The sequence below is a fragment of the Orcinus orca genome, chromosome 15 (assembly GCF_937001465.1).
Source record: "Orcinus orca chromosome 15, mOrcOrc1.1, whole genome shotgun sequence".
Classification (NCBI taxonomy): Eukaryota; Metazoa; Chordata; class Mammalia; order Artiodactyla; family Delphinidae; genus Orcinus; species Orcinus orca.
Window position 1 is genome coordinate 440731 of NC_064573.1, and position 25527 is coordinate 466257.

At 51.8% G+C, this 25527-nt stretch overlaps 1 protein-coding gene across 4 annotated transcripts in view; it reads left to right on the forward strand.

The window, feature by feature from the left end:
* Positions 1 to 25527, forward strand: part of SLC66A2 (solute carrier family 66 member 2) — a 49930-nt gene that overhangs the window by 1960 nt on the left and 22443 nt on the right. For 2 of the 4 annotated variants that reach the window (XM_033406163.2, XM_049698595.1), the window contains exons 3-4: positions 4603 to 4736; positions 12180 to 12230. In XM_033406163.2, the coding sequence (XP_033262054.1) occupies positions 4603 to 4736; positions 12180 to 12230 (185 nt within the window). The remainder of the gene's footprint in view (positions 1 to 4602; positions 4737 to 12179; positions 12231 to 25527) is intronic. The other 2 variants (XM_049698596.1, XM_033406165.2) reach the window with 1 other exon arrangement.

Here is a 25527-nt window from a genome sequence, read left to right on the forward strand (position 1 = left end):
TTCTTGCTCCTCTCAGACCAGCTTCCTCTTATTATCATTTGCATTCTGGTCAGGAACTTGAAGTTAATTTTAACAGTTGTTGAAGTCAGACGTAATTGGGAGGGTACACTTTCAGAGGAAGTGATAAGAGGTCTTGCGGCCTCACTGTAAGGCCAGAAAAGCCCGCAACTTTCCTTCCTTCTAGACAGTCCCAGGCCCCTCTGTGAGCACAGACAGGACAGCCTGGGACTGGGCAGCTGGCTCCTTCTTTTGACTTTTTGGAGTAATCGTGCTTTCTTGCTATGGAGTTTAAGTCAGCCTTACCGAGGCACGATTTACAGGGAAGAAAATCACCCGTTGTGCAGTTTGATGAGTTTTGGCAGATGTCCCCTCTGCGGTCATCAGGGTGTGAGTCCCCTGAGTCCAGAAGTTCTCTGCTCCTTCACCTTCTGTCCACCTGGCCTAAGGCAGCCCTTGGTCACTCTCACCGTGTTTTTGCTCAGTCTGAGGTTTTAAAAGGTGAGCTGGTGAGTCGACCCCTTCTCCTGGAAGAATTGGTCACACCATGAGCCCTGTCTCTGGGCCAGTCCCTTCTGAAGGAGGGGTCAGAGGGTGCTTATCTTTTAACTTGTTTAGCACAAGTTGAAAAACTGCATTTGACGACTCCTCCTTTCCCGGTGGCTGAGGACAGCACTCGCCCGCTGCAGCAAGACTCTCCCCTTCGCTCTCTCAGCTGCCCCTCTCTAGGTCTAAGGTTGCACAGAAGCAGGTCCCAAACTGGAATCGTGTGTGACACTGCTGTCAACCCTGAGCACCCTGGGTGTGGCCCCCGGAGCTCCCAGCCCAGGCCCGGGCCTTAGGTCGGGAAGCAGCATTTCCTTTAGGCAGTGGCAAGTTTTCTGGAGGAGTGGCGGAGGATTGGCTGAGGTTGCATTTCTTACGGGAAATAGTTCCTTTGAGAGGGCTTCCCCCCAGCTATGCTTATCATTCAGAATTGCAAAAAGAAAATAGGATAGCTAATCGACCTCTAACTATCTGTTTTGGAGAAATCAGAAATTAAACCAGTTTCTTGAATGCCATCTCGTCAGTGTTTCTGGGTTTAACAAGCAAGCATTTGATGCGTTGGGCCTGGGAGTTCTCTCTCCATTGTAGGGCCTGAGCCTTTGAGAAAGAAAGAGTCTTTGGTGGAATTCTGAACTTTGTGCACTGGCACGTCCATTTCTGCACATCTGATTGCCCCTTGCCCACAGCATCAGCTGCGTGAGCTGTCCTGGGTCCCTCCGTGAGTTCAGTGGCTGCTGTGTGAACACACAGGGCTGCCCTCAGCCTGGATTCCAGAAGACTGTGGGACCCTATGGGAAGAAGGGAGGGCTGGCAGAGGTCTCTCCTCCAGGATCCCTCTGACCTGGGGTTGTGCTTTCCCTGTGTTTCACACCTGGCAGTACTTTGTAGTTCACGTGGTGAAGCCCAGCAGACAGGCCGGGCTCCGTCTACGACTTGTAACAAATACACGCGTCTCCTCCCACGTGGTCCCAAGGCCCCACTGCTCTGAGGGTGATGCCTGTGCTCCCTTTCCTTCCTTTCTCTGGAGCCTCCAAAGCCCCTACTCCTGGGTCCCCTAGCAGCCCATTTGATTTAATAGGTTTTTGAGGGTTTCCCATGAGCCAGACACTGGGCAGGTGCTGCAGGGTTAACGCTTCAGCAGAAGTGCTGTATGGAACGTGCCAGACACGTGTATATGGGTGATGGGTGGTGGGGAGGGGGAGAGCACCGGCTGGGAGCTGTGGTGGGCTCCGGGTGGGACGAGAGCAGTGATGGACTTGGAGGAAGTGAAGAGTACGTTTCCCAAAGCTGGCTGGGAATGCAGTCTCCAGAACTCCAGTCTGCCTGGGAAGCCGCCCAGGGAAATGTGTGGTGTGAGGCATGTGAGAAGCTCTGCAGTCCTGGGGGTCGGGGGTGGGGTGGGGGAAGGCTGACCAAGCTGTAGAGACCTGGCGTTTCTGTAACTCACGGAACTCTAATGCCTTTATTTCTTGCGATTCTTCCCATCCTTTTGCAGAACCAGCATTGAGCAGATCATACAAAATGCTGACCTGCAGGATTTGGCCTTTGTGGTGTCGGAAGCCAGAGGGTGGAGTGATTCTGTAAATGAGAAGGGGAGGGAGGGGGCCAGGGTGCAAGGACGGTGCTGCAGGGCCATCTGACCCAGGGCCTGAGGCATTCACAGAGCTAGTTCTCCAGCCCCTTCCCTATCTGATCAGAGATATGGTGACACTGTACCGGAGACGGAGAGACGTGGTGACATTGTATTGCGGGTGTAGTAAAATGGTATCGGAGATGTGGTGACACTGCACCAGAGGGCTAGTGACAATCTGCTACTCGAGAAGCCAGTCAGGGGAGTAGATACACAGCTTTTCTTCCAATCGAGCTTTTCTCTGCTACTTTGAAGACGCGTAGAAGGTGTTCCTTGTGGGAGCTTTTGCTCAGGCTCGGTGAGGCAGTGCACGTTCTCTGCCGCGTGCGTCTCCCTGGGAGCGAGACATGTGCACTGCACCGGGGGACGGCGCTTCCACTGGCTGCTCCAAGCAGCGGGCCACACGCTCGTCTGCTGGGCTGTCCTGTCCTCTGCTGCAGACCAGGCTTTGCCAACTGCATTATCAGGGCGGGGGAGGGAGAGGTGCCCCGTGACACCTCTGCCGGCACAGACTATTAGCATTAAAGGCAGAAGTTTAAGTAACTTGATAAGTAAAAAATAGTGTCTTTCTATTTTAATTGGTTTTTAAAAATTACTAATGATGTTGAACTTTTGTTTCATATTTGTTTTGTCCCTTGTGTATCTTCTGTGGAAAGTTGTGCTTTTTGAAATTTTCTGTCTTGTTCAGCCTGTCTTCACCCTAAAAGCAGTTTAATGTTCACTCTGCCCCCCTTACTTCACTGTAAATACTGAATTTACCTAGATTGGATTTTCGGTGTGTGGTATAAGGGGAAGCACAAACCTTCATCCCCCCCCCCCGCCCCCCACCGTTTTTCTAGTCGCTCGTTGTTTCTGTTGAAAACAATGGAAGTAGCCTTTATTACATAAAGGCCCACCCCGTGTCTTCAGCCTTGTCACTAATTGGAAATGAGCTTGGTCCCTAGACTGACTGACTTTTTGTGATGCCCGCCCGCTCCAGTCTCCCCAGCCTGGCGCAGAACCTTCTCTGTCTTCTCCTCTGGACTATCTGTTGATTAGTCAGCCCCCCGGGGTCAGTCAGGTAACCAGTGGGGACTAGTTCCTAGAACTGCTAGAAACGTCCTCAAGCAGCTGTAGGGTTGTGTCCGCACTTTACGGAAGAGGTGAAGCCCGGAGGTGGTGGGGCACAGTGAGAAGGCCGGGGGGCAGCGTGGTCCCCAGAGCCAGCCTGTGGCGGAGCGCGTGTGTGGCCGCATCAGCCAGCTGTCAGTGACCCTCTCCTTGTAGGGGCGGGTGTGAGAGCGAGACCAGGGGAGGTGGGCCGGGCCGTGTCTCCTGGTTTCCAGGAGAAGCTGGAGGTCAGACTGCCATCCAGGACCTCCCGACTGTGACCTGTCGGCCACTAACTCGGGTTGGGGACGCCCCGTCAGGCCGCGCTGCCGCTGGTGCCAGTGGGATCTGTGCTCCGGAGCAGCCAGGCTAGAATGGGGGCCTGGGCTTTGAGGGTGCTCTTCTCGGGCCTCGCCTTAGAGGTGACAGTTCTGCAGGCCAGTCCTGTGATGCTGGTGGCCACGTTTGAGACCCCAGCTGGTGTGCGGAGGGCAGTGCTGTGACCAGCCCCTGGGCCGGGGTCTTCTGATGGGCCCAGCAGTGCCACTCACTGGACTGTGGCTGTGGCCTCCAGGAACTCTTGGCCGAGCTGCTGAAATGCTCAACACACTGGAGGAAAGTCAGCAGGAAGGCCTTGGGGCCTGTGGCTGGGAGGGCTGGGCAGGCTGGGGCTCAGAGAAGAGAGTGGACGTGGAGGCGTCCGTGCGGGCCAGCCAGGCCTGGTCGGGCATCAGGGCCTGAGGCTAGCAGTGCGGACCATGCCCTGCCTGCCGTCTCCTCTTCTCCAGTGAGGGCTGGGTGGCCCGGCCCCCCACTGCTCTGCTCACACTGGGGGCCGTGCTGGCCTGCAGACCCCACTCCCCACGGCCAGGGGCCAGGGCTGCCATCGGTCTCCAGACTCTGGAACGAGCCCTGGGGAGGCAGGTGTTCCAGCACCTGGGCTTCTCACCTGGTGGCGGCTGGGCCTCCGCAGGAGGGCGACGGTCAGCTGGCCGGACCGGGGGTGGGGGGGCGAGGGCAGGAGACCCACTCCCACCGGCCCTCGGCCCTGGGCCCTGGGAGGGTCGCAGCGGCTCCCGGGGGGGGGCCTGCAGCACGAGGAGCAGCCTGCCCGTGACTCGGCTCTGGGGGGCGGTGGAGGCCCGTTCTGGCCGTCGGGGAGGGCGCCCGGCCCCTCCGCATCCCGGCTCCGTGCCACCGTGGCGTCTGGAGACCTGGCCAGCGCCTCCTGACGCCGCGGCCCCTTCCCCCGCAGGTTCGGGAGGCCGGCTCCGTGCCTCCGTGGCGTGGCATCGGAGGCCCGGCCAGCGCCCCCTGACGCCGCGGCCCTTCCCCCGCAGGTTCGGGAGGCGCTTCGAGGCGCCGCTGCTCTGGCAGAGCGTTGTCATGATCCTGACCATGCTGCTGATGCTGAAGCTCTGCATCGAGGTCCGCGTGGCCAACGAGCTGAACCTGAAGCGCCGGGTCTTTGCAGGTTGGTGACCCGCAGCTGTGGGGATGAAGCCCAGCGACTCGACGAGCAAGGCTCGGCTGGAGCTCTCAGGGTGGGGGGCCTCCACCAGTGCCACCCCAGCAGCGCTGGCGTCGCCAGGTGGCGCAGTGTCTGGCGCGACACCGGTGTTCGCAGTCAGCCAAGTGACACCGTATCGTGTGAAACTGGAACTCGGGCGAGGTACGACCTGTTCTTGCCGTGTCCCTCGCCGTGGCCGTCGTCACGCGGGCCCCTCAGCTGGGGCAGGAGGGCGGCACTGCTGGTCTGTTTCTGATCAGGCCGGAGCCAGATGTTTCCTGCAGAGGCGGTTTTATCTCTGACCTTGTGTGTGGCTTGTGCACCAAACACAGCCTCTGTTTTTCCCATTCCCTGTGGCTGAGTCAGCCGGCATCTTTCTCACATACCTTGTTAGACATTCACCCGGCGTCGTGCTCTGTGGGCCTCGGGTGGGCAGCGGGGTCCACGAGCTCGGGCAGGCGAGCCCCACGCTCATCTCAGAAGATAGAAGGTGCTCCTGCTGGTTTTGCCTTCTCCTTTGGAAATGTTTCTTTCAAGCCGATGTTCTGTGTTCGACTGCGCGGGCTGTGGGCTTCTCTGTGCAGGAGGGTTGATGCCGTACTTCTGGTTTTTCTAATGCCTAAGTCTAAGCCCGCTCTCCCCTTCGACTTTGTCTGAGAATGTGGGTGTGTGCGATCTCAGCTACTGCTTAGAGAAGCGTTTTCTCTGGAGTTTGTTTAGTTCTGGGACTCCTGCAGACTTGAGGTCTTGCCCAGCTATTTTTTCCCTGGTGGTTATTTTCTCTCCCTTTGAGCGACTCCTCTCCTCTTGTGTAGCTTCTGTTTCTAGAGTGAGAGTGAGTGTGTGCTAACTTCAGTCTTTGTAGAAGTGGGTCAGCCTCAGCTCCGATGAGGAGCCTGGATCAGTTAGGGTCACTGAGATGATGAAGAGGATCACCCGCCACTGTCTGTTTCCGGTGTGTTTTTGCTTTTTCTGTCCCGTTAACGCCATCCTCCCAGCTGTGACTCAGGAGATCCACCAGAGGTGGTGCCGCTTGTACCGCTGCTCTTGCCTAGAAAGCAGGGCTTCTGGACCCTGGACCCCTCATGAGTTGAGGAGCTGGCTCTTAACTTTCTCTGAGTCGAGGGCTTTCTGCCCAAGTGGCTTCTGCCCCTGCCCTCTGTGGTCTGTGCCCTTTCGAGCCTCCCCTTTAATGGGTGCAGGATCTCACAGCCGAGTGCAGAGTGGGCCGCGTGGGGTGGTCAGTGTGCGTCTTCACCCAGGGCGGGTGGAAGGCCTGGAGAGGACACCCGGTGCCCTGGTGGCGTAGTGGTCCTGCCCCTCAGGCTCTGCAGCGGGAGACCAGGCTTATGACCTTGTTTGAAACTGTGCGTGGGTCGTGAAGGCGGAGGGTGCCAGATACAGCAGGTGTTGAGGCCTCTGGGTCACGCGGCAAACTTAGAGTTTAATATTGGACATTTGATAGCAGCTCACGGTGATGGCCGGTCTGCTGGTACACGCCGGCCCTGGTGGAGGGAGGACCGTGCCTCCTGACCTCTGGGCCCCCTCCTGACCCCGGCCCTCCCCCACTGGGTCCCCTGTGGCCTCAGGGAGAGTCGTCTCCTAAGCTCCGCCCACACCGGCTGAGCGTCTGAGCATTCAACACTTGAGTCCAGATCGGTTTACGTGTTTCCGTGTCTACTGTTTATGAGACACACGGGTCTCACCACCCCACTATGGGAAGCTTTTAATGAATGTGTGGGTTTATTTCCTCTCATTTGCCAGAAGTAGGCGGGTGGGCTGTGAAGAAGCCAAGCGGTTCGGGCCTGGAAGCTCTGAGAGCCCGTGGGCCGGTGTGCCGCGGCCCCCGTCTCTCCCCCCACCCTCCGTGGCAGGTGGCTGGCCTCCGCTTCCCGACGTGTCAGCCGAGGCCTCGGGACACAGACTTCTTGGGGAGCTGACCATGCACATTACAGTAACTCTCCAGGAGAGTCTGGGGAGCTTTGTTTCACGGTTCTCATAGGATGGCCAGGCAGCCTAAAAAAAAGCTTAAATATTTCCCAGCTATCTTTTATAGAGGTTTGCAGTTTTGAAGGTCACTAATTCAACTTGAAAGTTAGGGTTAAAGAAACATAGATGGTGGTGAGGAGAAAAAGCAGGTTACTTAGAAAATTAAATATCTAATTTGTTATCTGAAGAGCATCATGTGCTCATTGTAGACATTTTAGGGAAGACAGGATATACAGTAAGAGTAAAAAGCCTTCCGTCCCCCCACCCGGAGGTGACTGCTTTGAACATTGTGCTATAGTTTCCCATTTCTTTCTTTTTTCTTTGTTAGTCTCCTATCACAAAATTGGGATCATTTTCAAAATTAGGATCAAACGTTTTCAAACCTCTCATTCCACTGGCAGCTTTTCCATGCCCTTGTGTGTAGTGGGGGCAGGGCCGGGGTGTGGGTCCCCCTCCTCGGGTTGTCCCAGGTGAAATGGCATCCACCGAGACCACGTGTTTCACGGAGGAATTGGCTGCAGACACTAATATGCACCTCATGTTTAACTGTGAACTAGGAGTGAAGTGTGGTGTCCGTCTCGAAGGTGCTGTGTTTTTCCTTTTTCGCGTTTTATTGTAGAGAATTTCAAGCACGTAGAAGTAGGGAGAGTAGCATAACGGAGCTCCGTGTGGCACCATAACCACCTCCAGACCCCGTTCACGTCTTTTTCCTGCAGTTTCTGAAGCAAATCCCAGATGTAGCCTCTTTATAGATAGTCTGTAACGTATCTCTAAAGAAATCGTCACCCATAAGAAATCAATGGTTCCTTATCATGAAACCACCATCTGTGTGTGACTTTCCAGCTGTCTTGTCCGTTTCCTGACTTTTTGGCCAGTTTGTTTCCTTAAATCAGGATGCAGCACACACTGTGATTGGCTGGTGTCTTTTTGTTGTTGATTTGTCTTCTTAATCTATAGGTTCTCCCTAACTCCCCTTTCTCCTTGGAACTTATCTGTGTTGAAACAGGTCGTTTGCTGTGAGCTGAGCGCTGCACGCCCAGCACAGGGTCAGCAGACCAGCAGCAGTGTTCAGAGCGAGTCAGGCCCACGGGATCTGGACGGAATCGGGCTGCTGAACCAGGTCTGTCTGGGACGCCCTGCAGAGAACATTTTAAAAGATAACTGGACCCAGGTCTGGCCCTTTGTCTTTGCAGGACTGTTGCGTCCTTCCTCTGGGAGGTGTGGCTGTCAGCTGGCCCCTCTGGATGGTGGCAGCCACGGGGGCCCAGGGCCCAGTCTTGACAGTCAGCCCCGGGCCGCCAGCCCCGAGGCTCCGCCGTCTCAGCTTCTGTAGAGAAACTTCCTCACAAACGCTACTTGGTCTTCCGATGGTTTGATTTCTAAAGGAAGGCAGGTGAAGGCCTATATTTGCCTCTTTTCAAAATTGGTTCCCAGCACCTTGCAGCGATGAGCACGTTTGTTTATATGTTATCCTGTGTTTCATGAGGTGGAAGCCCCTTTACCCACCTCTGGCCAGTGGGAGCCTCTGCCGCCGGCTCTTTTTTTTAAAAATTTATTTATTTATTTATTTTTGGCTGTGTTGGGTCTTCGTTTCTGTGCAAGGGCTTTCTCTAGTTGCGGCGAGCGGGGGCCACTCTTCATCACAGTGCACGGGCCTCTCACTGTCGCGGCCTTCTCTTGTTGCGGAGCATAGGCTCCAGTCGCGCAGGCTCAGTAGCTGTGGCGCACGGGCTTAGTTGCTCCATGGCATGTGGGATCTTCCCAGACCAGGGCTCGAACCCGTGTCCCCTGCATTGGCAGGCAGACTCTCAACCACTGCGCCACCAGGGAAGCCCTGCCGCTGGCTCTTGATCTTTGACCTTTGGTCCTGTGGACCCCGGACACTGGTGCGACAAGATGCTCTGAGCGTGCTGTCCAGTTTCCTGCCCCAGACCTGCAGTCAGCCAGGTGTCCGAGGAGCCTGGTCTGGAGGTTTCCCAGGAGACAGAGTGCCCCCTCCCAGGCTGGCCCTTCACGGGGCCCTGGTCGGCTCTGATCTTCCCACTGCAGCCCAGGGACCCAAGAATAACAGAGTGTGGCGTCTCCACCAGGCGCCTCCCTCATGGCTCCTGGCCAGGTTCCGTCATGAGGCCGCCGACAGCGAGGCTGCTGAGAAGCTGTTTCCTCGGGGATCCTCAGGGCCACACGTTCCTCCCGCCAGATTCCCGTGTTGTACTGTCACTAAGAATAGTGCCTCCCGATGGGTGCGTCAGCAACCGGCTGCAGGCGTGAACTCACCTGAGGTTTGCCCCACATCTCAGCACTGGGGTGGCATTGGCTGGGGAGGTGGCCGGGAGGGGTGACTGCTGAAGGGGACAGGTTTCCTGTGAGGTGAAGCAAGTTCTAAAATACCGTAGCGGTGGGGGCTGCACTACACACCTGTGGGCATCCTCCACACCACTGGGAGAGCGACTTTTTATGGTGTGTAGTTACAGCTCAGTAAAGCTGTAAAAACACGTTGGGTGGGGAGGTCACGTACCATCCTGAGATTGAAAGCTGAGGACACCCCCTTCCCCAGGAAGATGTTTATCCACAGACCGTCCTGCATTTTCAAGGGCTCCGTTGTGTCCTCGGACATCAGGCTACGATCCTGCTTCAGTTCAGCCCACTGCCCTGGAGCTGACACAGGGTCTCCTGTTCCCGTGTTGCCTGGACCACCATGATAGTACTCCTCCTGGTCTCCCGGTCCCCCGGTCCCCCTGTAGCCGTCATCCCTTCCACCACACGCAGGCACCGTTGCCCCCGCGTGGTCTCTCCAAGAGACCCCAGCAGTGAGTCTCAAAGTGTGACAGGACTAAAGCCCCTGGGGCAGTTGAGAGCCTGCCTCTGGTCCACCCCCCAGCCTCCTGCTGGCCACCAGAGGCTGACTCTCCCGTCAGCTCTGCTGGAACTTCTGCCTTGTCATCTCTGGTTCCTGGCTCTGGGGCTGCTCGACGAGTGACCCCAAAACTTGATGACGTGAAAGGACATTTTTGCTTCGGACTCCACAGTTCGGCTGTTTGCTCGAGCTCTTTCTCACGGTCTCATTCACTCTCTCCCTCCCCCCCTTTCTCTCTCTGTCTCTCCCTCTCACTGTCTCTCCCCCTTACCCTCTCTTTCTCTGTCTAGCTCTCTGTCTCTTGCTCTGTCTCTCCCTTTGTCTCTCTCTGTGTCTCTCTCTTTCACTCCTCTCTCTGTCTCTGTCTCTCCCTCTGTCTCTGTCTCTCTCTGTGTCTCTGTCTCTCTCTTTCACTCCTCTCTCATGTGTCTGGGTTGGTGCTGGCTGTTGGCCGGACCTCAGCCGGGCTCTGCTGGAACATCCCTGCGTGGCCTCCTCATGTGGCCTGGGCTTCCTCACAAGGTGGCGCTGAGTTTCAAGGGGAGAACCGGGTGGACGCTGTATCTTTTCAAAGATCTAGTCTTGGAACTCACACAGCATCACTTCTGAAGACCTGCAGTCTCAGGCCCACCCATAGTCAAGGGGGCAAAGACCCGCCTCCTGGTGGGGGAGGGGAGGTTCTGAGGACAGTGTGGTTGTGTGTTTTTTTAAAGATTCAGTTATTATTTATTTATTTTTGGCTGCGTCGGGTCTTAGTTGTGGCACGCAGGATCTTCGTTGAGGCACGTGGGATCTTTCGTTGCAGTGTGCGGGCTTCTCTCTAGTTGTGGCGTGTGGGTTTTCTCTTCTCTAGTTGTGACACGCAGGCTCCAGGGCTTATGGGCTCTGTGGTTTGCAGCATGCAGGCTCTCCAGTTGTGGCACGTGGGCTTAGTTGCCCTGTGGCATGTGGGATCTTAGTTCCCTGACCAGGGATTGAACCCGTGTCCCCTGCACTGTAAGGCGGATTCTTTACCGCTGGACCACCAGGGAAGTCCCAGTGCAGTTGTTTTGGAACCTTCGTGCCTGGCCTGGAGTCTGTCCTCAGTACAGCTCTGTGGAAGCACATGATTGTTGAAAACATTTCTAGCGTCTCTCAGCTTCAGAGCCCACTTTCTTCCATCTGTCCTATGCAAAGGTGTCTTTTCTAAAACGTAGATCTGATCATGTTGCTTTCCAGCCAAGGAACCTTAGGCAGCTTGCCACAGTACACAGGGATGTGACCTTCCCACCCAACTTACCCAGCCCTCTGCTTGCCGACCCCCAGCTCTGCACCCACGCACTCTGTGCGTCTCGCAGCCATGCCCGGCGCTGCTGCATGTGCGAAGCTCTGCTCGTCAGCTCAGTGTGATCAGGCCTGGAGAGGAGAAGGGAAACGGTGTCTGAAACGCACAAGCAACTGAGTTGAGTGCTCTCTCCTACAGCCTCCCTCCCCTCCCCTCCTTCCGTCTTTTGGGATTTTGATCTGTAGAGGAGGTGCCCATGAATGGTGACATTGGTCTGAATCAAAGAAATAGAAGCAAAAAGCTGAGAGAATCTGGCCAACTCTGAGGGGTCCGAACCCAGAAGGTCCAGGAGGGGGTGTTGGGGAGAGGGGTGGGGTGCGGAGAGGGGTTGTTTATAAACCACGCCCCCGGCCCCGACCCCCAGCTCCTCCCGGTCTAGGCAGCAAGTCTGGTGTTTGCTTTTAGTTGATTACATGCAAAGTTTCCATTTTGGGGTAGAGTGAACATGGCCTGGGGCAGGTGACACACGACCTTTGGTCTTGCCTCTGCTTTCTGACCTCAGTGACTCTTCTCTTTAACTACCGTCCATCCCAGGCCCCACCTGCAGGTGGAACCCAGCTGGAGGCGCTCTGTCTTCAGGGCCTCTGGTCGGTAGGTCAGTCGGTCATTGTCCTGGGGTGGCCCAGGCTAGGGAGGTCTCAGGTGGGGTGGGGTGCTCGGAGGGGCAACGTACCTGGCAGTCGAATTGTCGCACACTGGGTCAGGTACTCCTTCCTGGGCCACAGTGGAGACAGCTGCCAGACCTGCTCCCTGACTGGGTGTGATGTCCGAGGGCGGTCAAGTTCACGTGCTGAGCTAGCTCTCCGTTTATGGCGGGGGTCCTGTTGAGTGTCCTCTGAAAACAGCTCTATTGAGCAACCTTCCGGAGAGTTTGGACCCTGAGACAACTGTCTTGCAACCAGGGCTTGCGTACAGATGAGTTCCCAGGGGAAAGTAGAAGAAGGGTCTGCTGTATCTCTGTCAGCACCTCTGACCTTAGAAATTAAATGAAAATGAGGTGGCTTTTCATTTTTTTCCCTCTGTCCCAAGCACTTATTTGGAGGAGGGTAGGTTTGGAGAAAAATGGTTCAGAAAGTGTATTTCCTAATGCACAGAAACCAAAAGCTTGCTGTCTTCCTGTTCCATTGTTTTTTGGTTTTTTTTTAAAGAAATACAACAAGGACTTACCAGTGTTAAAACCAGTCTGTTTTTGTCTCTTCTTCCTTCCTGTTTTCTCTCTCTCTGTCTTTAAATGTAGCTGCAGATAATAAAGATGAAGCCAGAGCCCCCCCCAGGCGGTCATATCTGGGTAGGTACCATGCTGCATGAACCCCCCCCAGGCGGTCACATCTGGGTAGGTACCACGCTGCATGAGCCCCCCCAGGTGGTCACATCTGGGTAGGTACCATGCTGCATGAGCCCCCCCAGGCGGTCACATCTGGGTAGGTACCACGCTGCATGAGCCCCCCCCAGGTGGTCACATCTGGGTAGGTACCACGCTGCATGAGCCCCCCCCAGGCGGTCACATCTGGGTAGGTACCACGCTGCATGAGCCCCCCCAGGTGGTCACATCTGGGTAGGTACCATGCTGCATGAGACCCCCCCAGGTGGTCACATCTGGGTAGGTACCACACTGCATGAGCCCCCCCCCAGGCGGTCACATCTGGGTAGGTACCACGCTGCATGAGCTCCCCCCCAGGTGGTCACATCTGGGTAGGTACCACGCTGCATGAACCCCCCCCAGGCGGTCACATCTGGGTAGGTACCACACTGCATGAGCTTCCTCCTCTGCAGCTCGTCCCTCTCTGTCTCTGCTCCCATCTGTGCTGCATCCTCACCTTGCAGGTACATCATCCACCCAGTGTGGCCGAGGCTGCAGCCAGCTAACCAGCCACACCTGCTGTTTTCGAGCATGAAGTAGCTCCTAGAAACCTGCCCATTTCCTGCGTGTGTGGGAGGGGGGAGAGGGAGGGAGGGGCATGGAGAGGTGGAAAGAAAGAGAAATGATCGGAACACAAGTTTTGGAATTCTTCCGTTAAATTTATTCCAAAGTATTTTATTCTTTTTGATTCTGTGGTAAATGGAATTGTTTTCTTGATTTCACTTTGTTTTGCTCATTGTTTCTTTGTAGAAATAAAATTGATTTTCACATATTGATCTTGTGTCCTGCAACTTTGCAGAACTCATTTATTCTAATCGTTTTTTAGTGGCTATTTGAGGCTTTTCTATATGCAAGATTCTGTTACCCACAGTTAGAGGTCGTGTTACTCCTTCTTCTCCGATCTGGATGCGTTTAATTTCTCTTTCTTGCCTAATAGCCCTGTGGCCAGAAGTGGGAGAGCAGGTGTGCTTGTCTTGCTCCTGATTGTAATGAGAGGGCATTTAGTCCTTGACCATTAAGTATGATGCTAGCTGTGGATTTTACAGAGATGCCCTTTATCAGGTTAAGCAAGTGCCCTTCTGTTCTGAGTTTGTTGAGTTTTTCCATCATGAAAGGATATTTACGTTTGTCAGATGCTTTTTGTGTCTGTTGAGATGATCGCGTGGTTTTGTCCTTTATTCTGCTTTTATAGTGTGTTACATTGATGGATTTTTGTATGCTGAACCAACCTTGCATTCTCGGGATAAATCTCATCTGATCATGATGTATAATCCTTTTTATAAGTTGCTAGATTCTGTTTGCTAGTATTAGGTGGAGGATTTTTGTGTCCATATTCGTAAGAAATATTGGTCTCTTTTTTTCCTTCTTCTTGTGATGACTGGTTTTAGTATCAGGATAGAACTGGCTTTATAAAGTAAGTTAGGAAGGGGAAGTGTTCCTTCCTCTTCTATTTTTTTTTAATTTTAAGACTTTGCTATCAATTCCTTATTAATTAAAATGTTTTAATTGAAATATATTTGACATATAACATTATGTAAGTTAAATGTGTATATGTTAATTTGATACATGTGTATACTGTGATATGATAGCCATGGAGTGATAACACCTCTATCATGTTACATAATTATCTTTTTTTTTTAGTAGTTGGAATAATTACTTTTAGTCTCTTAGCAAGTTTGATGATTATAATTCAGTGTTGTTATCTGTATTCACTCTACTGTGCATTAGATCTGTGGGGCTTATTTACTGCTTGTTGCAAGTTCACCAATTCTTTTAAATGTTTGGTACAATTATCCAGTGAAACTCTCTGGGCCTGGGCGTTTTGTGGGAAGTTTTAAAAGTACTAATTCAGTCTTTTACTTGTTATAGATCTATTCTGATTTTCTATTTCTTCCTGAGTTAGTTTCAATAGAAGTTCTTTCTTAGAATTTGTCCATTTAATCTGTTATTTAATTTGTTGGCATATAATTGTTCTTGGTATTCCCTTATAATCTTTTTGACTTCTGTAAAGTTGGTGGTAATGATCTCTCTTTAATTCTTGACTTCAGTAATTCGACTCTCCTCCCTTTCTCTCTCCTTCTTGTTTGGTTCTTCCAGCTCAAGGTTTGTCCATTTAATTGGTTTTTTCCCCCAAAGAGCCAACTTTTGGTTTTGTTGGTTTTTCTCTATTGTTTTTCTAGTCCCTATTTATTTCCACTTTAGTATTTATTATTTCTTTCCTTCTGCTTATTTTGGGTTTAGTTTGCTTTTTTTTTAGTTTAAGATAGAATTAATTTATTGATGAGGTATTTCTTCTTTTTTTAAGTTGACGTATAGTTGATCTTCTTTTTAAATATAGCATTTACAGCCATAATTTCCTTGTAAGGAATGCATTAGCTGCATCCTGTAAGTTTTGGTATGTTGTGTTTTTGTTTGCATTTTGGTCTTAAAATATTTTTAAATTTCCTTCAGGATTTCTTCTTTGACTCATCTGTTATTTTTGAGTTTGTTGTTTAATTGCCACATATTTGTGAATCCCCCAAATTTCCTTCTGTTATTGATTTTTAATTTAATTCTATTGTAGTTGGAGAACATATTTTGTATTATTCCAGTCATTTTATTTTATTTTATATTTAAAAAAAATAAATGTATTTATTTATTTATTTTTGGCCGCATTGGGTCTTTGTTGCTGCTGCGGGCTTTCTCTAGTTGGGGCGAGCGTGGGCTACTCTTTGTTGTGGCACGCGGGCTTCTCATTGCAGTGGCTTCTCTTTTTGTGAAGCACAGGCTCTAGACATGTGGGCTTCAGTAGTTGTGGCACACGGGCTCAGTAGTTGTGGTTTGCGGGCTCTAGAGCGTGGGCTCAGTAGTTGTGGCGCGCGGGCTTAGTTGCTCCTCAGCATGTGGGATCTTCCTGGACCAGGGATCGAACCTGTGTCCCCTGCATTGGCAGGTGGATTCTTAACCACTGCACCACCAGGGAAGTCCCTATTCCAGTCATTTAAAATTGAGGCTTGTTTGATGGCCTGGCTGATGGTCTCTCTTAGAGAACGTTCCATGTGCACTTCAGGACGATGTATATTCTGCTGTTAGGTGGAGGTGGAGGGGTGTCTGTTAGGTTTGTAGTGTGGTCAGGTCTCCTCTTCCCTTTTTCCTCTGTCTAGTTGTTATGTCTGTTACTAAAAGTGTGTATTGAAATCCTCAATTACCTTTAGATTATTTGTTTCTCTTTTCACTTCTGTCAGTTTTTGCTTTTTATATTTTGGGGCACTGTTGTTAGGTGCATATGTTCATCGTTTTATCATACTGATAGATTGGCCCTTTTATCATTATAAAATTTTCCTTCATTTCTAGTGACGTTTTTGTTTTAAAGTCAACTTTTTTCTGACAGTAGTGTAGCTACTGAAGATCTCCTATGATTGCTGTTTGTATGGCATATCTTTTTCCACTTTGCTTTTGACTTCTTTGTATCTTTGAATCTAAAGTATGTCTCCTCTGGACAGCATATAGTGGATCGTTTAAAAAAACCCATTCTGGCAATTCTGCCCTTTGATTGGATTGTTTAATTCATTCACATTTAATGTTATTGTGATATGTTTAGATTCACACCTGCCATTTCAGTTTCTGTTTTCTATCCTCATGTCTACCCTAACCCCCAACTGTTCCTTCTTTACTGCTTTCTTTTGTATTAAGTGAACATTTTCTAGTGTAATATTTTAATTCCTTTAATGAGCCTTAAATATATATAGACACACATACATATGTGTGTGTGTGTGTATACTACATTATATCACATTATATTATATTATGTTATGTTATTTTCTTGGTGGTTGCTCTAAGGCTTATGATATGCATCTTACCAGAATCTACTTCAGACTTATACTAACTTAATTATTTAATCAGTTAAGAGAGGAAAGGAGAAGAACTACGCACATATACTGTCTTTTATAATTACCTACATAATTACCTTTACCTATACTTTTTGTTTTTCTCAAGTGGATTATAATTATTGCCTGATGTCTCTTTCTTTCATCATGAAGAACTTATTTTTTGTATTCCCTGTAAGATGGGTCTGCTAACAAGAAATTCTCCCAGTTCTATTTTATCTGGAAATGTCTCTATTTTGCCCTTGTTTTAAAAAAAAATTTTGCAGGAATTTCCTGGTGGTCCAGTGGTTAGGACTCCACGATCTCGTTGTTGAGGGCCCGGGTTCAGTCCCTGGTTGGGGAACTAAGATCCCACAAGCTGTGCAGCCAGGATAAAAAAATAAAGTTTTGCTGGATGTAAGAATCTTGGTTGACAGTTTCTTTGCTGCATTTCAAATATGTTACTCATTATCTCTTGCTGATTTCTTTCTTTTTTTTTAAGTTAATTTATTTTTTAAATTTTGGGCTGCATTGGGTCTTCGTTGGTGCACATGGGCTTTCTCTAGTTGCGGTGAGCAGGGGCTATTCTCAGTTGCGGTACGTGGGCTTCTCATTGTGGTGTCTTCTCTTGATGCAGAGCACGGGCTCTAGGCACGCGGGCTTCAGTAGTTGTGGCACACGGGCTCAGTAGTTGTGGCTCGAGTGTTCCAGAGCGTGGGCTCAGTAGTTGTGGTGCACAGGCTTAGTTGCTCTGCAGCATGCGGGACCTTCCCAGACCAGGGCTGGAACCCTTGTCCCCTGCATTGGCAGGCGATGCTTAACCGCTGCACCACCAGGGAAGTCCCTGATTTCTTTCTTCTTTTTTTCTTTTTTGGCTGTGCCACTCGGCTTGCGGGATCTTAGTTCCCTGGCCAGGGATTGAACCCAGGCCCTTGGCAGTGAAAGCATGGAGCCTACCCACTGGACCGCCAGGGAACCCCCTCTCTTGCTTATTCTTTGGCACTCAACACTCAGACTGTGGTACTCCGTGAGGGTGTAGTTCTCTTTGTACTTATCCTTTTTGGAACTTGTTAAGCTTCTTGGGTGTGTAGACTGATATTTTCATCAAATCTGGGAAGTTTTCGGTCACTATTTCTTAGGCTGTTTTCCTCTCCTTTCTCCTCTCTTCAGTGCACCCGTCACACACACGTTGGTGCACTGACTATTGTTCTGTGTGTCTCTGAGGCTCTGTTCGGTTTTCTGAATTCCATTTTCTCATTCTTCTTCAGATGCACGATCTTTATTGATCTGTGTTCAAGTTTGCTGAATCTTCCACCAGCTCAGCTCTATTGTTGAGCCCCTTATTGTGCTTTTTTTTTTTTACCTCAGTTACTGGACTTTGCAACTCCAGAATTTTCATTTGGCTCTTTTTAGTAATTTCTACCTCTTTATTGCTGTTCTCTGTTTGATGAGACATTGTCAGTATACTTCTTCCTTTCATTCTTCATGTATGGTTTCCTTTAGTTCTTTGGACATATTTGTAATGGCTGCTTTGAAGTCTCTTCTGCTGAGTCCAATGGTTCTGTCCCTTCAAAAGCAATGTTTCCTTCTTTTTCTTTTCTTTCTTCTTCTGTGTATGGGCCACTTTCCATACATACTTTGTTGAAAACTGGCTGTTTGAGGTAAAATACTGTAGCAACTCTGGACGCTGACCCCACCCTGCTTGGGGGCCTGTTTGGTGTCTGTGTGTTTAGTGACTTGGCTGGATGGCTGCCCTCTTAGAGTCCCTCCCCCCCTCCCCCGCCAGGCTGGCTGTGGACCTGCTGTCTTTGACTCTCCTTGGCCCCCCTGTTAAGCTGCTCCGGGGTCTGCCACCACTGATTAACAACTGATTGCTCTGTTGGTTTTGATAACGGCCTAGGCCTCGCGCAGCACTCCAAGGTCTGATCCAGTTAAAGGCAGGCAGGGGTGGCCTGAGGCCCGCCTTTGACAGTTGCTGTGTCCAGGAGGGCGGCTCTTGCTGCCTCTGTCTGATAAACGGCCAGCTTCCCCTCAGTTGCCCTCCGGCAGGTTACCTATTGTGTTCGTCCGTGCCCCTCCGGCAGGTTACCTGTTGTGTCTGTGCCCTTAGGCTTGAGCCTGTTCCAAGCAAGGTACCCCTCTGGGGGGAGCTGTGGAGCGCTCTGTTCTCACCCCTCCACTTCCAGGGCGGACCCTCTGAACCCTTGCTCTGGAGCTGGAGGCCGGGCAGCGGTGGCCCTTGTTGGGGTGACTGCAGTGCTCTAAGTGCAGGCACTGGGGGTTGTAGCCCCTGGTATTCCCGGCTTCCCCTCCAGTTGTGGGACCTCCACCCCATGAGCGCACTGAGGCAGGAGGGGTATTCTGTACCTGCTGCTCCTGGGGGCTGTGGGGAGGGGCCCCTCTGGGCTGCCCCCACCTGGGGTGATGCTGTCATCACTCGGGGGCAGGGCAGGAAGCAGGCCACGTCCAGGCTCTTTTCCCAAATAGTTGCCTCTCGGTTCCAGAGACTCACACCAGGGGGTGGAGAACCTCACGCCCCTGTCCTGGACGGCCCGTCCCCTTGGCTGCGTTTCACCCGACGGAAGCCCTGCTGCTGAACTACAGAGGGTGTTTCGGGCCAGGAGGGCACGAGCTTTTCCGTGTTTCTTTACTTACGGGGAACTCAGGGCACTTGAGCATCTCTGTGGGTTTACTGTCACGTGGGCGCCCTGGAAGTTCCGCCTTACTGGAAGGCCATGTCCTTCCTTCCGTTTTGAGCAGTAGCCTTAAAGCTTCACTTTTAAAGTGAAGCTGCTGTCTTGATTTGGGGAAAACGATTTATCCCAGTCTGCCTGGGTCAGGGCCTTTCTGGCGCTTGTCCAGCTGGGTACAGCCATGTGGGTGCCGTGGTTCAGCACAGAGCTGTTTCGGTCAACCAGTGACCAGCTCGCTGGGCAGACTGGCAGAGCAGGGAGCACAGGCCGTCAGCCTCTGGCCTCTCTCGTTGTCCGAGCAGAAGCTAGCAGTGGGGCCTGGAGGTGTGACGGGACACGACAAAAAGCCTCTTGCAGCCAGGAGCCAGGAAGGCCAACCAGCCAGCACCCACAGGGAGGCTCACCCTGCCCGGGGCCGCCTTGGGACGTGATGAGCTCACCTCCCAGGTAGCACTTTTGAATGAGGGGTGTGTCCCCTCTCAGTGGTCAGTCCTGCCCAGCTAGGGGGTCGGTGGGGCCTTCGGCTGGGTCTCTGAGTCTCTGGGCCGTGGCCTGCCTGCTTTGGACGAGCGCTTACGGGATGAAAGGTGGGTTCGAAAGGTGAGCCAGGCTCTGTAGGCTGAGAGGGCATTTATACTCGTGCACCAGATCGCTGGCTACCCTCGCTGAGTCCTGTGTCGTCCCTGGTCATTTGGATAAAGTGAAGCTGGGGGCCAGGAAGGGTCCGCACCTGGGTGGGCTTCCCTCCAGGTCAGCCCCTATCTGGAGCCCGGCCGGGCCGTGCCCTGGGCCTTCTCAGATGGCCCTGTGCTCCCTCGTTCTTTGCTGGAGGGTGAGCCCTGGACATGGGCTCGGAGGTCAGGGCTGTGTCCCAGGGCCCAGGGGGTACTTCAGAGTCATATAAACGGGTGAATGAGACAGCGGTGGGGTTAAGAGCCGGGTTTCAGTTTGAACCAGGGCTTTGAAGGGATGGAAGGTTGGCACGTGAGGGTCTTCTGAGAACGGGGCCATCCCGAGGGTGGCCTTGCCCCCGGGAGTGGGGCGCGTGGGGAGCCCCCTTGGTGGTGTCCCCGCCCCGGGGCTCGCGCGCTCTCCCCACGGGCCGGGGCCGGAGCGCACGGGGCCCTCCGGCGGTCACTCGTGTCTTCCCGGGAGCGGGTCGCACGGGGGCGCGCGCGGGCCGCCAGGCCAGGATTGAGCGTCAGTTGCTGCGGAGCCGTAACTGCCCGTGGTGAATAGGGTCTCGGCTTTAATGGGAGGGGCGGGCCCCGGGCTGTGGGCGGGACGGGTCCGGGCCCCCGTGGCGGGCCCGGGAGGCGGTGGTGCCGGTTGTGCCTGTTTTCCATGGCCTTGGACGGCGACGCGAGGAGCGGACCCGACAGCCCAGTCCGGTGGCAGCAAACCGGCCTCGGCGTCAGCCGTGCTGCCGGCCAGGCCCAGGCGTCCGGGGTCAGAGGGCAGTGCCCACAGCGTCCCCAGAAGCCTCCTTCCTCTTTGAAATGTGACCTCACGATTTGAGAGGACCAAGTTGTTGCATTGAGATAGGTGAGCGGTTTGTGTATTTTAAAAAATCAACTCCGTGGAGGTGCAGTTTACGTACAGCGGAGCCCCACTTGGAGGGAGTGCGCTCTAGAAAAGTCGCTGGGGGCGCAGGGGGCTCCTGGGCCGGCCGGCTGGTGCGTGTCCCTCGCAGGTACCCGGTGAGGACCCGCGATCCTGCCTGGGGAGGGCCCCGTGTGCCGGCCGGAGCAGAGGCCCAGGAAGGGCTGCCCGGACACGGCTGCAGGTTGCGTGTGGCGGTACCTGGGGTGTCTGCGCGCTGTTCCTGCTTTTCTCTCACTAAGGAAAGCACCAGGCTGAGTGCGGCGACCCAGGTCGGCTCCGTGGCGCAGCGGCTTCTGTGTCTGGAGCCGCATTCAGAAACCTCCCCTGGGTCTCTGCTCTTCTCACCGGTGGCCGGTCTACACCCTCTTAGGCCAGATGCCTTCCATATTCGTTTGGAGCATAAAAACACAATCCGTTAAGAAACCGAGTCTTTCTTGCCACACAGTCTCCTGGTGCAGATTCTCCAAATGGTAAATCACGTCTTAACCCAGAAGTGATGGGACTGAACGAGGAAGGGATGGATTTGTGGATCCAGGGAAGCCTCAGACCTTCTGAGTAACATTTCAATAATTGGGAAGCTTCAGGGATGTGCTCTTCACCGTCAGGTGTCTTTAGAGGCAGGTAGGGAGCAGGTGAGCTGGCTGCATCTGAGGCCACACACGGCTCGGCCCCCAGTCCTGGGCACCTCCCTTCAGCTCTCAACGCCTTGTCTTCAAGTCTTGCCTTCTTGTCTGGAAACCACATCCCGGGACATCCCCACATCCCGGGAGGAAGCATATCCTGCCTGAGTTTGGGGCTCGCTGCGGAAATGGTGACGGGGTGCAGTTTATGTTAACACCTCCAGTTCCTCGGGCCTCCTCCTGGCGGTGTTCTGCCCGTGTTCCTGTTCTCTGAGCACCGTCTGCTCACGCCTGCACCTGCACTTGACAGTCCCGGCACAGCAGGGCGCGGGGGCCCCAGGGGAGGACGGTATGGCTCCTTTTAAGGAGTCGGGGTGCCCGCCCTCCCCTGTGCCTGGGCCAGCACCAGTTTTTCTGAAAGGGAATCCAGACCTCTCTTCTTTGTTAGCTTCGTTTTTTTAATTATTAATGAGAAAATCTTCTGACATAGGAATCTCTAAAGAAGTAGAAAAAATGTTTGGTCACATCTGATTACAGATCGGGAATCTACTTTTGATTAAGCAGCTTCTGTGTTCCTCTAACTTTTTCTGACTAAACTCTGCAAATTTCATTTCATGCTTTCTATATCTACCCAGTGGTATCTTCAGCTGACATTTTTCCTTATATAATTCCTACTTTTTTCTCCCTACTGCTTGATTTAATTCACCGCAACACATCAGTTACAGTTGATGGGTAGATGGGTTGCTGAATGGATTTTAAGTTGTCCAGGATTCCAACGACAGCACCTAAAACTTGAGGTTTAAAAGAACTATTTTTAATTTCAGCATTAGAAAATATATTTACTAAAGTGGGTATTTACATCTGTATCTCTCTATGGAAAGCAAATCATATATATGAAAAACTTGATTACACATTAAATTTATTTTAAGATATAATTTACATACCATAAACGCACCCTGAAAATTTTTAAAGTTGAGATAAAAGTGGCACAAAGTAATCCATTTTAACCATTTGAAAGTATACAATTCAGGGTTTTTTAGTACATTCACAATGTTGTGCAATCATCACCACTGTCTAATTACACAACATTTCTGTCACCCCAGACAGAGACCCCACACCTCCCAATGTCCTTAGGCCAAGCCCTGCCAACCACGCAGCTGTTTTGCCCGTTTTGGACACCTCACATCAGGGGGTAGCACAGTGTGTGCCTTTGTGTCTGGACTCTTTCACTGAGCATAATATTTTCAAGATTCGTCCAGTTTGGAGCATGTGTCAGTACTTAATTTCCCTTTTAAGGCTGAGTAATATTCCACTGTATGGCTGGACCACATGGTGTTCATCCGCTCGTCCATTGATGGACATTTGGGTGGTTTCTACCTTTTGGCTGTCGTGAATAGTCCTGCTGTGAACGTTCGTAGGAAGGCTTCATGTAGCCATATGTTTTCAGTTCTTTGGGGCATTTACGTAGGAGTAGAGTTGCTGGGTCTGTGGTAACTCCATGTGGAATCATTTGAGGAGCTGCCAGGCTGCTTCTCAAAGTGGCTGCGCCATGTTACATCCCCATCAGCTGTGTATGAAGGTTCCAGTTTCTCCACGTTCTCACCAAAACTTTTGTCTTGTTTATTTTTGCCACCATAGTAACTGTGACCTGACATCTCACTGTGGCTTTGACTTGCGTTCCCCTTACGATTAGTGACGCTGAGCATCTTTTCATGTGCTTGTTGGCCTCTCCCGGGAGCCGAGTGATGCTTGTTTTGTAGATTTCTCTGGTTTAGTGTCTCTCAGAGCTTCTCTTGGCCCTGCCGTCGCGGGAGGTGACCCGGGACGCGTGTGTCCTCCCTGCAGCTGCCCCCGTGCTTCCTCTCCTGGCCCCTGCGTAACAGCCAGCAGTTAGAAGAGTCAGGTCCACAGGAGCCTCCTGGGCGCTGCCCTCCGGGGCTGCCTGGTCCTCGACCGTCGCACCGAGGATGTGCTGAGAGCACAGCCCCTGAGGGCTTCCTTAACTTGCGGCAAGATCAGAAGGCAGAGGAGTGGACGGGCTCCAGCTGTTCTCTCGTGGCTGCGTGACCTGGACGAAGCCTGTGTGGGAAGTGGCCGAGGGCTGGCTTGTGGTGGGAGGAGCCCCTCAGAGGGTCGGTGAGGCCCTGTGCGCCGGGGCTGCAGTCCGGGTGGGGTCCGGACACTGGCAGTTCCCTCATGTGAGGATGCGCAGACCCCTCCTCGCATCCGAGTGACAGTGACAATTGGTCCGGGACCTGGGAGGGGCCTCAGTCTTAACCTCTGAACTGGGAAGCAGACCCCCTCCCTCATGCAAGCAGAATGGCAGGTGAAACTGCACCAGTTCTCATCGACCCCATGTGCAGCTCCGAACACTGAGCCGTGGGGGTGGGCTTCCTGGGACGGAGGGCCTGTCCCCCTGCCGCGTGGCTCGCTCCTCGCGCCCCTCTGAACTCCCGCCCTGTTTAAGCAGCTCCGTTTTCTTTTAGCAGCTTTACTGAGGTCTGATCAGCACATGACGGGCGCACTTGGTGTGCAGTTTTGGTCAGGTTGGGCATTATACAGCCTTCACCCAAATTAGGACAGTGAACATGACCGTCACCCCCCAAATTTTCCTCTTCACCCCCAGGCCCTAATCTGCTCTCTCTCACTAGACATTCGTTTGCGTTTACTAGGATCTGACAGAACTGGAACTATATAGTATGTACTATTTTGTCTGGTTCCTTTCACTCAGCATAATTGTTTTAAAATTTGTCCAGGTTGTAGAGTATATCAATAGTTCATTCCTTTTTACTGTTGAGTTATATGGTTGCACTACAATTTGTGTGTTTATTAACTGGTTGATGGAAATTTGGGTCGTTTCCAGTTTTTGACTGTTACAAATGAAACTGCTGTGAATGAACCCTTGCGTCCAGGTCTCTATATGAACATATGCTTTCTTTTCTCTTGGGTGTATACCTAGGAGTGGACTGGCTGGATCATATGGTAAGTGTATGTTTAATTTTTTAAGAAACTGTTGCACTGTCTTCCGAAGTTCTGTACCATTTTGCATTCCCACCAGCAGTGTGTGAATTCCAGTTGCTTTGCATCCTCATCAATACTTTGTATGGACCTTTTTAAAAAAAATTTTTAGCCATTCAGATAGGTATGTGGTGGCATTTCATCGTTGTCTTAACTTGCATTTCACTAATGATGTCGAGCATCTTTTCGTGTGCTTGTTTGTCATCCTTATATCTTCATTGGTGAAGTATGCAAATCTTCTGTCAATTTAACAATTGTTCTTATTGAATTTTGAGATTTTAATGTTTGGATACAGGTGTTTTTATCAGGTACATGGTTTGCAGTATTTTCTCCCAGTCTGTGGTTTGTCTTTTCATTCTTTTAGTGGTTTCTTTTGACAAGCAGAAGTTTTAAATTTTTATGAAGCCCAGTTTATCAGTTTGTTCTTTTATCGGTTGTGCTTTTAGTGTCAGGTTTAAGGCATCTTTGTTAAACTCAAGGGCACAAAGGTTTCTCCCTATTTTTTTTTCCCTGGTGGTTTTGCAGTTTTAGGTTTTACATTTAGATCTGTGATCTAATTATCTGTGAGTTAATTTTTGTTCACGGTGTGAGGTATGGTTCCAACGTTATTGTTTTTGCACATGGATGTCCAAAGACCGTCTTTTTTCCCCACTGAATCACCTTTGCATCTTTGTCAGAAGTCAGCTGTCTGTGTGTGGGGTCCATTTCTGGACTCTGCTCTGTCGCATTGATTTATTTCTCGATTCCCGTGCCAGCACCCACTGTCCTGATCGCTGTGGCTTTTTGGTGCTGAGTCCTGGAATCAGGTAGCGTCCGTCCTCCAGCTTGGTTCTCTGTTCTACGTGCTTTGCATTTCTATATGAATGTTAGAATCCATTTGTCATTTTCTACAAAAAGTGTGGTAGGGTTTCGATTGGGATTATCTTGAATCTATAGATTAATTTGGGGAGAATCGACATCTTTATGATTGTGCAGAAAGTGTTAACACAGGAGGCCTGGGACTGCTGTCCTTAGGAAAGCCTGCTTGCCAAGTTGGCCCCTGGCTGACGTCTGGGAACTTGGAGTTTGGCATACTTCCCGTCATTCTCAACGATGAGAGGGGCTTTCTGTGCTTCAGCTGTCTGGACACCTGCTTTCCTTCTGGAAGTCTGGGATTTTGGTGTGTGCTAGGCAGAGGGTGTCTACGTGACCAGCCCCCAGTAAAAGCTCTGGGCACCGAGTCCTTAATGAGCTTCCCTGGTCATCGTCCGTTGCTGGAGGAATCAAGCTCATCCGAGGGAGGGTCCTGGGAGAGGCTCCTGGGAGCTCACACCTGGAGTCCTCCAGACGCCGCCCCATCTGCCCCTCCCTTTGTGGATTTTGCTTTATATCCTGTGGTATAATCATCACGGCTGTGGCTCTGGAGACATGCTGGGTGACTCCTCCTGAAAGATCATCGGACCTG